Source organism: Antedon bifida, chromosome 2 (genome assembly GCF_963402885.1).
Source record: "Antedon bifida chromosome 2, ecAntBifi1.1, whole genome shotgun sequence".
NCBI lineage: Eukaryota > Metazoa > Echinodermata > Crinoidea > Comatulida > Antedonidae > Antedon > Antedon bifida.
The window spans coordinates 975546-986398 of record NC_136227.1 but is presented as its reverse complement, the minus strand read 5'-3'; the positions used below and the strand labels follow the sequence as shown (position 1 = coordinate 986398).

Genomic DNA, 10853 nt, shown 5'->3' with positions numbered 1-10853 from the left:
TTAATGACATTTATAATGTCCGACAATCATCATCTGACATCAGTATTGTAATATTATTCACCAACGAGAAAGAAATGAGAGATTTTAAACATACATTCTGCTGTTTTTGTTACATTTTATTAGTTTTCATAAAATTTGAAAAATATAATAGCATACTGTACAAAAATAAAACTTACTTTACTAAGCTTTAATGTCAGAGTCTATTTCAGTCATTAATGTTGCGCCCTCATATTGACTTATGTTACATTTGGGGTGCAAACAAAGGTAGTGATGGTCCTGACTAAAATAGACCCTCACACTTACAATGGAAGAAACATGATTAACTTTCACATATATGTCATTAGTATGTGACAACTAAATAGACAAAATCGTAGGGAAACATGATACATGAATACTTTGAAATAACTCAGCATTTGTAACTATAGACTTGTGCAACTGATATGTAGCAACTTCTGTAGTTAAAAAATGATTTTATAATAATTTGTGTATTTCTGTATATATGGACAACTGTGTGATAACAAAATTAAATAGTTGATATAAATTTTGCGGTACACCACATATATAGTGAAAAGAATTGTTGAGTTTCTCGACTTTTCGATCAAAATACTTTGATTGTCCGCAGGAGTGACAATGGAAACGTTCAAACAATATAAAATTAAATAGACAACTGAAGGGAAACTTGACACTGAATGCTTAGATCTAACTCAGTACTGTATGTGTAGGCCTACCCCTACAGTATCTTTTTATTATCAGAACTTTCGTTTTAATTCAATATCTTTGTAATTTCTTTACACAAAAATGTTGGTTATGTTCTACTTTCTCAGTTGTGACATTTTCCTTGTAGCACAATGTCTTCTAATTCACTGGTAGTCTTATATAGAGACAAATTTGGTTGAGATATGTACTGTTGAGAGATTTTTCCTGTAGCACAATGTCTTCTAATTCACTGGTAGTCTTTTTAGACACAAATTTGGTTGAGATATGTTCTGTTGAGAGATTTTCCCTGTAGCACAATGTCTTCTAATTCACTGGTAGTCTTTTTAGACACAAATTTGGTTGAGATATGTTCTGTTGAGAGATTTTCCCTGTAGCACAATGTCTTCTAATTCACTGGTAGTCTTTTTAGACACAAATTTGCTTGAGATATGTTCTGGTGAGAGATTTTCCCTGTAGCACAATGTCTTTTAATTCACTGGTAGTCTTTTTAGACACAAATTTGGTTGAGATATGTTCTGGTGAGAGATATGTTCTGGTGAGAGATATGTACTGTTGAGAGATTTTCCCTGTAGCACAATGTCTTCTAATTCACTGGTAGTCTTTTTAGACACAAATTTGCTTGAGATATGTTTCATAGTTCTACTTCTTTGATTTCCAGCTTTGTTGACAGATGCTTGTCAATCAAGCGTACCACATCACCACGTTTGATGTCGATCATACACTTTTTGAGATCTTCCAATGTCCAACCTTTCTCGGACCATCCATTCATGATGCACATGGTGGGGCTGTCTTTTCTGGCCAAATAGTTGATATAGTGGTCATAGCCAAGCTTACAAGCTACACCACGCCAGTCATTGGCCAGTGGATGCTCAGGGTCCAGAAGGACACAGATCTCCGTCATGAGATCAAATGGCAGGATGGGTGCAGAGATCTCTTTGAAGATGCCACTGAGAGATCGCAGGAACACTGGTACTTTTGGCTTTACTTGAGAAGCAGTAACAGTGGCTTGGTGGCCTTCTGAAACATAATTAAAATGTTAATTTAATTTATTTAAACTTATTTTAGAGGCAGTCATTAAATATATGAAGTACAGCAGACCAGGTAGGATTTAGTAATAGTAAAATCAAACAGTTTTTTATTCCAAGACAGTATAGATAATTATACTATATTGTAATTTGTCATTTGAGAGGCTTAGTTGAGGCTTAGGATTAGAGTACCATAGGTGGAGTTACAACCTTGGCAAGCATGTTAACCACCAACTTACAGCTCAACTACTACAGTTAGCTACAATAATGTATTTTCAACCATTACCTTGCTTTGGCTTGCTATCCCCAAACAAACGTCTAAACCTTGCAGTCTTCATCCGTTGCAGCCCACATGGAACAAGTTTTGAGTTGAGGCATTTCTTAAGCTCGTGCAAGTGAGTCTTCTCTTTGTAACAGACACGACACAACACAAAGAAGCCGAAGTGCACACGCTTCATCCAGGTGTGACCAAGGTACAGCAAGTTGTTCTCTAGCAGTTCCAGTACCTGTAACAAGATTTTATAGCGACCATTGAGACAGGCAATATACAATCATTACAAACTAACCTAATAACTACATTTTAACAAGAATTTCAAAAATGAATATATAAATTTATGTGGTTTTTTTGATAATATGTAGAAATTTGTTTTATATGTGTTTTATATGTTAAAATGGGAATTGGAATTTCCCCCATTCTTCAACGTTCATCCTACACTATTTTGGGCTGGAAGTATGCAACTCAGCTGGGTTAGAAACGTCAGAAATACAAAGAGAATCATCCAAATAAGAGAACATTGTTATTAAGAGCCAATCAATTCTCACCATTTTGCAGACACTTGGGCATGGTTCAACTTCATCTTCCTCATCTTCTTCATCATCGCTGCAGACTGTACTAGCTCGCAAAATAACCACCTAGTAATAGAAGAACAAAAAAAGGAAAAAAGTTTAGATATAGTATCTCTGTGTGCTGATTAACATGGTTCTCTTGGGTTAAAATTCAAATTTTATTGTATTTACAGTTTTCTTGTAGCTATTTTGGTCCAAATGCAGCATGAAAAAAAAAACTTTAAAAACAGAAATGAAGATAAAATAATGAAACAGAAAACTGGGCCTTGAACTTTGACATTCAAGGTCATATTTCCTTAACAACAGTTAATTTTATAGCCTACCTGGATGCAAGACCTCTTGTTAGGCAGGATTCTGATAACCATGTCATGATCTTCATTCACGTACAAGTTAGCTTGCTGGAAGAAAAGTCTAGGCTCATATCCACCCTTGAGCTGCGACCACTGCACAAGTCTTACAATGAGCCGATAGAACAGTCCTTCTGGCAGGAACCCATTGAAGTCAATGTACAGGACAACGGCAGTCTTTGACTTCATTAGATGTTCAAGGCAGATGACCTCATCTCCTTGGTTCTTCAACAGGGATGGCACATAGAAGAGGCGATCACCTTCCACTGCAGCTTGTGTCTATCACAATACACAATTATACATTTACATATACATCTATTAGGCCTATAAGTACAGTCAACTCTCCCAATACCAGACACCTTTGGGCTGGCCTAATATGTCTGGTTTTCTGAAAAGTCTGGTATTCGTAATGTGTATTTAATGGTAAAAATGAATTTGGGACCTTTTGGACCTCGAGAAAAGTCTGTTTTTTTTAGAAAGTTTCTGGTTTTTAGAAAGTCTAGTATTGGGAGAGTCGACTGTATTTAAAAACAGACAAAATTAGTAGATGTTAGTTGTTACAGTTGAGTATTATTACCCCCAAACTTCAATTGACAAATTACTATCTACAAGAACCAATCAGAATGGCCATACCTCAGTGGATTGTGTCTTGACACACAGCAAGTCAAATTTCTGCATCAGTTGTAACAAGCCTTCTAATTGGTCAAGAAAGTCATGCCACATGTGTCTAATTAGTCTCTCTTCCAGGAGTCCTTCTTCATCAAGTCTTGCCCAAGCACTTCTAAACTTTGCCCACTACAAAAATTGATTGTAACACAAATTACACAAACTCACAAAGTATGTTATTCACATGAAAAATAATAAAATTTGACTGAAATAAAACAAATTATCCTACTTGTTCTGAAGGATCTTTCACTGTGATGACTCTCTTGAAGATGCATATTAACCACTGCGGACTGAGAATGATGATGTCATTGAGGGCGCTGTCTGGTGTGTCACGTTCTCCATAATATATGATGTTACCAAGATCATGGTAGAAGTGCAACATAGTAAACAGTTGAATATCATTGAGGATACCACAACTAGAGGCCAGATCTCTCACCTGAAAATGATGAGAATTTTAAAAACTAGAAAGTGACATTAAGTAGATTATCTTCTTATCTTTACTAGTAATCTTAAACACTTTTACTTATGGTTTAAAGGGTGGCTTCTAGGCTGAGCCTTTTAAAACCTCTTATCCTGCCAATGTTTACCAAGTCATTTTTTGAAAGTTAATAGAGTTGGTGAGCTGACCAATTCTAATTTTAAAATCAAATAAAAAAATAGAAAAATGACTTGCCTGCTTGTAGCTAATTGAGTGTTTCTCTTTGTTGCGCAACTGTTCAATCTCATTCAAGAAGTCCAGCCACTTCAAGGGGATTTTCTCACCCATGTAGTGTTCTTGCTTAGCTATCAATGTGATGTGATCCCTCAAATCAATAATGGATTGATCCAATGGTCTTAGGCTGTTGTCAATGGCATAGAATTTGCACACAACATGGCCTTCATATGGCGTTCCTTTCAATGATTTCTTAACCTCTGCTAACCTTTCTTCAGCCTACAAAAGTAAAACAATGAATTTGTAAATACAACATGACAAATTTCAATGCTGATAGATACTTGTTCATGAAAGTACATAGAAGAAGTAAAAGTGATGTATAGAGAACAATCTAGTTTATGGCAAGTCTATTTATGTAAAAGCAACGTATTTATATTCAGACATTACCAAAAACATGGAACATAAAAAAAATTTACAAAACTTTTTTTTATCTATATTTGTTTATACATTTTTAAATATAAATATGCGTATTTGCATTGGTGTATGTAAAAATTTAAGTATGTATACTCAAATCTACACCCTGGTAGCTTAGAGTTATCACGGCAGCAGTATGTGCTTAGACAATCATACTCACAAGAACTTGTCTTTGTTGAGCGTTTCCTGGTAAACTCTCTCTGTGAGTACCAACAATAAACACAGGTGGTGACAACTGTCTCTGCTTTGACACGGATGCATTTTCAGTTGTGTGTGAGTAGATTGAACGTAACCAGAAGATCACAAAGTCCTTGTTGTTCATGTAATGGTCAGAAACTGAAATCTGTAAGAGATAACGTGTGGATATATTACAATTAGGTTACTTACTTCTATTTCTAAACTATCTGAACCAGATAGTCATCCAATTAAGGTACATACAGTATCTAAATGTCTATGTGAACAAATAGGTGTTCATCTAATATTAAAAACTATCTAAATTTATATGTCAAAATCATTTCCAGATTATTTTAAAACAAATATTTGCTAACCTTTCCACCATCTCTGTTGAATACTTCAACTTTAGCAGGTGCATTCAGGTCGTGACAGAGATTGAAGCAAATTATGTAAATGGCACGTGACACCAGGAACACCTGTATATTTAAATAAAACATACATGATTTGTGGAAAACAAATTCTAATTCTTTTTTAAAATTTTTTTATTTCATTTCTAAGAACACAATAGGCCACCAGCTGTGGCAACAATACAAAAAAAAAGGTTTTAAAATTTATCATCGAAAAAAAATATACTGTAATAGCGTAAGTAAAAATTAAATAAAAACTAATAAAGTTGTTTGTGGTATAAAAAGTCTTGAAGTTTTGGTTATTATACCATCACCAATAAGGTACTGTATTTTCTGTGAGTGGTTTATTCAGAGAATTAAGCTCTGTCTACACTATCAAACTTTGTGACAAAAAAATGTGATGTGCCCATATATGGACACGATGATGTCATATCACTACCATATTTGGGTGTATTACTACCATATTATTACAGTTTTTTTTTGATAGTGTAGACAGAGCTTTAGCTGAATATGGACAAAGTAAATACTAAAAGATGTTTATCTGGAAACATCTTCTCACCTGATGAGTAATGTAATAAAGATCTTGTCCAGCAAAATCCCAGATACTGAGAGTCAGATCATCAATCGTCTCGTCATCAATCACTTGATCCAACTCTTCAGTTTGTCCGAGCTTTTCCTTTTCTACAAGAATGTTCAAGACCATTTGAATGACCTCTTCGGGGACGTCAGGGGTTGTAGGGGTCGTTGCTTCCTCTTGTGAAGATATGCTTACTGGTGCATCAGTTTGATATTCACCAGAGTCACTATCAACATAATCTGTAGAGTAAAAGAACCTATTAGTTCAATGACAAATCACACATTCTTGTCAGCAATACACAATATGTTTGTTTGTTTGTTTATTGTTTATTTATACTGGGTGACCTCTTCAGTCAAAACTGTTCTCCAAGAGGGCCCAGTTATGATCAGTGGCTGTGTGTGTACTAGTACACCGGGGTAACCCCCTACTTATCTCGAAAAATGTACTAGGTTCTTTAAAGTGCACATGAGCTAGATGTGTACACTCGACCTACGGTTTATAGTCCATATCCGAGAAGACAGTGCTAAGCAAATTTACTATTATTAACATATTAAAAACATACTGTACCTTCATAGGTAGAATCTATGTAATCCTCATTGTAAGAAGAAGAATAAGACGCTGAATTCCCATCCATCCCTTGCTCTGCACCACTACTTTCACTTTCTTGTTTCTTCCTTTCACCTTTCTTTGATGCCTGTGTAATTTAGAAACTTTAATGTAAATACTAAATAATAATAATAAAGCCTGTTATTTTGCCCTGATCAACCATTAGCATAGGCCTCTCTTGGATGAATGTATTTTTTTAGTTAAAATATTTTTAATCCAACCGATATGGGCTACATAAAAATTTTTATCAGGCCTAGATCCAACATGCATAATATAAGTCTTTCTATTTGCTTTATCCTGTATGATAACTAACCAGACACTTTGGTTTTTTCTTGTTCTTCTTTTGCAAAAGCTTTGTTGCAATTTTTTCTGCAACAGCTCTTAAATATTGCTGTCTTGCCTCACTTGTTTTTCCTAAGAAATAAAATACAATTATTTAAAAAAGAGATTCTGAATACATTTATTTAAACAAATTTACAATGTAAAATATTATATTATACATAAATTAAATCATTTTAATCAGTTAATATCATTTCAGTAATTTATTTACCATTTTCTATTACAACAGTATAGTGAATTATTATTTAGTTTTTTTTTATTGTTATCACATTGTGGTACAGGTACTAAAATCAAAACCAATTCTTATTATGTAAATACCTTCTGTTTGTTTTGGTTTCCAGTTTGTTGTATGTTTAACACTGAGTGTGCATGACAGTGATGTTTCTATTCCATCTGTAACTTCTTCTGTGTCATTAAATCTAAAGTAAAGATCAAAGTCAAAATAAAACAAACACATTTTCCTGTTTACTATGGACAATATTTAATAACAACTTCTAATGTACCATTCTATGGATAAAATTATGTATCTAAACTGTTAAAAATGTGAACAATATTTGTAGTGTCAGTCCTTGTACAATATATCTTGATCAATTTTTATTACATTTCTAAACAATCATAATGTTGGCAGTACGTGCTCTAGCCCACCTCAACCTATGGTATAACTAATTTCAATCACAATTACTTACTCTTGATCAGTGAGGGCCTTTGACTGGTTTTGTGGGTGCTCTAGCCCATATCAACCCATCACAATAATTAAGTTCAACCATTACTTACTCTTGATCAGTGAGGGCCTTTGTAAGGCTGGTTTTGCCAACACGCTCTTGTCCTACAAGCATCAGTCGTGTTTGATAGATAGATTTGCTGCCCTCTTCAATGGCATCAAGAAACGCAATATTAGCCTCCAGCCCCCTTGCTAACACTTCAAGAGGCACCTGGCCTGGGTTTGAGAAACACAAATAAAAACAGAGAGATTAAACAAACTGTATAAATCAAAATAAGCTAAACAAAAATATGAAAAAAATAACACATTTGCATTAGTGTCATTGAACACGATTTTTGTACACAAACTGTTAATGGATAAGTTAAAAACAAACAAAAAAAACAATATACTGTACAATATATATTTCAAAACAAAGTGCTGGGTCCACTGAATACTAACCTCCTTTAATATCTGTAACTTCATCTCCATAACGTGTCGTTAGCTCGTCTTTAACCACTACAGCATTCGATGCATATCCAGTGTACAAATACACCTCTTTTAAGCCTTTTCTTTTGAACTTAGTCATAAACCGGTGGATAGCATTCAGCATGAGATAAGAGCACTGATACTCCCCGATGGATGTATAGCGGTTTGAGATTATAGGCAGTACAACCGTCTCTACGCCAGCTTGTTCTGCCATGTTTAAACAATCAAAAGTGCATGTTTCAATCTGTAGGCTCTGTTGTGTGAAGTCTGTAGCGTTCTCATCGTTACCACGTACATGGTAAAGTTGCTGAAATGGAAGCTTCCCAGCTGACGTTGCAACTGTATTTTTCTGGTGACCTTTTGAACTTGCAAATGCTTCCTGTATCGTGTCAGTTGACAGATCAGCTGAAAATTACAAATATTTTGTTTTAACTAAAATTTGTAATTAAGCAAAACAAAATTTACTTAAACATAACCAAAGTAATGTACGGTTGTAACAAAATGTTTTTCTCTGTGTTTGCCAAAACTAGAACACATATCAGCGCCAAAGTTGTGACTTACAATAACATAACAACACCTAGACCTAAACATCTTAGCCTAGTACAGTAACTGTTAACACTATGTACTTTGTTGTCTGCAAACAATAGATTCCAAATCTCTTGCTAAAAAAGAGGCTTGAATTTAGCACCTTTATTAATATAACTGAATGATAAAAAATTCTCTGCAACCAAATAAATAGTAACCAAGTTGGTACCTTGTCAAATTAAAATCTCAATTACCTCACATTTTCATAAAGGAGCCAACTAACACACAGTTGTAATTACCTTCAACTAGAATTCTTGCTGTTAATCCAGAATAAGAGACGTTGTAATTAGCTGTAGGATTCATGAGCACGTCTGCGGACTGTTTCGTTGGATTCCCAGTAGCAACAATAAGACGAGTTTGCGAGTCAGGGTAGGTGTACTCACAAAATAATTGAGTAGGTATGCGGTAGGGTCTTGATGCTTCAAAGAGAAATGTATCATTTTGAATAAAGCTAGGAGAAAGATGCATGTGCTGTTGGAAGTTAACTATTGCAATATTTAACATAAACTTGTAGGTTGTAGGCAAAAACAACATGGATTATAAACCACAAGATGATGAATTTATTTTTACCAAAATCCAAAATGTTTGACTATTTTGAATAAATTTTTAAACAAAATCCTTGTAGGATTAAAAATGTTCATCTGGTTTTTTGATACAATAAATTGACAATTCTTTTTGCAAAACCAAAAATTAGCGATAAATTAACCTCGACAGTTTTGCTGTCCTGACAGGACAGAATTGGCCCTCTAGAGGTCAATCCGTTTAATGACATATTTGTTAAGCTGTCCAATCAGTCAATTTAAAATCCTTGTAGACTATTTACTGCAAGCACTTTGTGCTCCTAATGCAAACAATAAGTTAAAACCTTCAACCAAGGTTAAAATCTATTGTTGGTTGTTACCTACCTTTTCTCTCAACGACATACTTTTCCAAAGCCTCTTTAAAAGCTAAAGCTTTTGTAGGAATCTTATCAATAAATATCACTTTTCTGATACTAGATCTACTAGACATGTGTAAAAAGTAATCCAGGACCGCAGACACAATCACCTCGGCACACGTATGTTCCATCTCGCCCTTTCTTCCTAGATTGAAATGCCAAAACGAGCTGTACAGGAGCGGAATGGTGATAGACACGCAATGTAGATCTTTTTCACATTTTTGCAATGATTCAGTTATGTTTTGTGTTAATATGCACTTCCATGTTAACGTGTCATTCGTGTCTGGGACATTCACATGAACGATGTGTTTACATTTGAGATCTCCTCCAACAGTTGCAACAACTTGATTGACTGGCTTGGAACGACGCAAAACTGACAATTTTGAAATAAATTTTTCCCATACATCTTCTCCGGCTAAAAAAAAAGAAGAAAATCATACATCGATTACTAAAAATAGGCCAAGACATTTTGTTTAAAAAATAGGTTTTCACTTTGAAATTCACAAGATATGACCTTGCACAAAAGGTTCATTTTTATAGTATGCACCATAAAGAAGCTATTTCATGTAAAAAAAGAAACAATTACAATCTCACCAATTTTTAGTGCTGCTATTCCTAAACCAAACCCAGCTCGTTCATAACGTCGGTCAAATGTAGTCACGATTATCGCATCGGTAGCTTGATAAAACAAGTCATCGCAAAACACTTTGAAGGAAACATTGTATAAATCTTGCTGGGATAACACTCTGTTTTCTTCAGGTAGTGTCACTCTTGGTGACACTGGTGTAACCAGAGGAAATAAATGTTCATAGGAACTTTCTGTCTTTGCTTTGAGAGGTTCATCTTTTTCATTGCCTAAAAAATGAAATACTGAATTAATTTTGTCATTCATGAAAGTTCAGTGGATAGGATGTTGACATATTCGGTATATTTCTGATTTGGTAGATTATTGTATTTGGTAACTATTTTACTGTACTGTATTTGGTAACTATTATTACTGTACTGTATTTGGTAGCTATATTACTGTACTGTATTTGGTAGCTAGATTACTGTACTGTATTTGGGAGCTATATTACTGTACTGTATTTAGTAGCTATATTACTGTACTCTATTTGGTAGCTATATTACTGTACTGTATTTGGTAGCTATATTACTGTACTGTATTTGGTAGCTATATTACTGTACTGTATTTGGTAGCTATAGGCCTATTACTGTACTGTATTTGGTAGCTATATTACTGTACTGTATTTGGTAGCTATATTACGGTACTGTATTTGGTAGCTATATTACTGTACCGTATTTGGTAGCTATAGGC

The 10853-nt window shown here is 34.4% G+C and overlaps 1 protein-coding gene across 1 annotated transcript; it reads right to left on the bottom strand.

The window, feature by feature from the left end:
- Positions 1–95: 95 nt before the first annotated feature.
- LOC144834749 (uncharacterized) lies at positions 96–10430 on the bottom strand. The gene is made up of 18 exons (XM_078689659.1): positions 10133–10430; positions 9507–9953; positions 8841–9020; positions 7990–8421; positions 7605–7767; positions 7149–7249; positions 6805–6905; positions 6453–6579; positions 5868–6124; positions 5276–5377; positions 4888–5070; positions 4275–4532; positions 3831–4037; positions 3569–3730; positions 2912–3214; positions 2565–2654; positions 2029–2248; positions 96–1734 (listed from the first exon to the last, which is right to left on the bottom strand). The coding sequence occupies exons 1-18, from the start codon at positions 10428–10430 to the stop codon at positions 1349–1351; spliced, it is 4017 nt and encodes a 1338-aa protein (XP_078545785.1). The 3' UTR covers positions 96–1348.
- Between the last annotated feature and the right edge of the window lie 423 nt (positions 10431–10853).

Excerpts from the sequence above, each read along its gene's own strand:
- LOC144834749 (XM_078689659.1), bottom strand. The coding sequence starts at position 10,430 with ATGAATGACAAAATTAATTCAGTATTTCATTTTTTAGGCAATGAAAAA. Across the intron at positions 6,125-6,452 it reads CATAGATTCTACCTATGAAG|ATTATGTTGATAGTGACTCT; the intron begins GTACAGTATGTT and ends TTTACTCTACAG. Across the intron at positions 3,215-3,568 it reads TCAAGACACAATCCACTGAG|ACACAAGCTGCAGTGGAAGG; the intron begins GTATGGCCATTC and ends GTATTGTGATAG.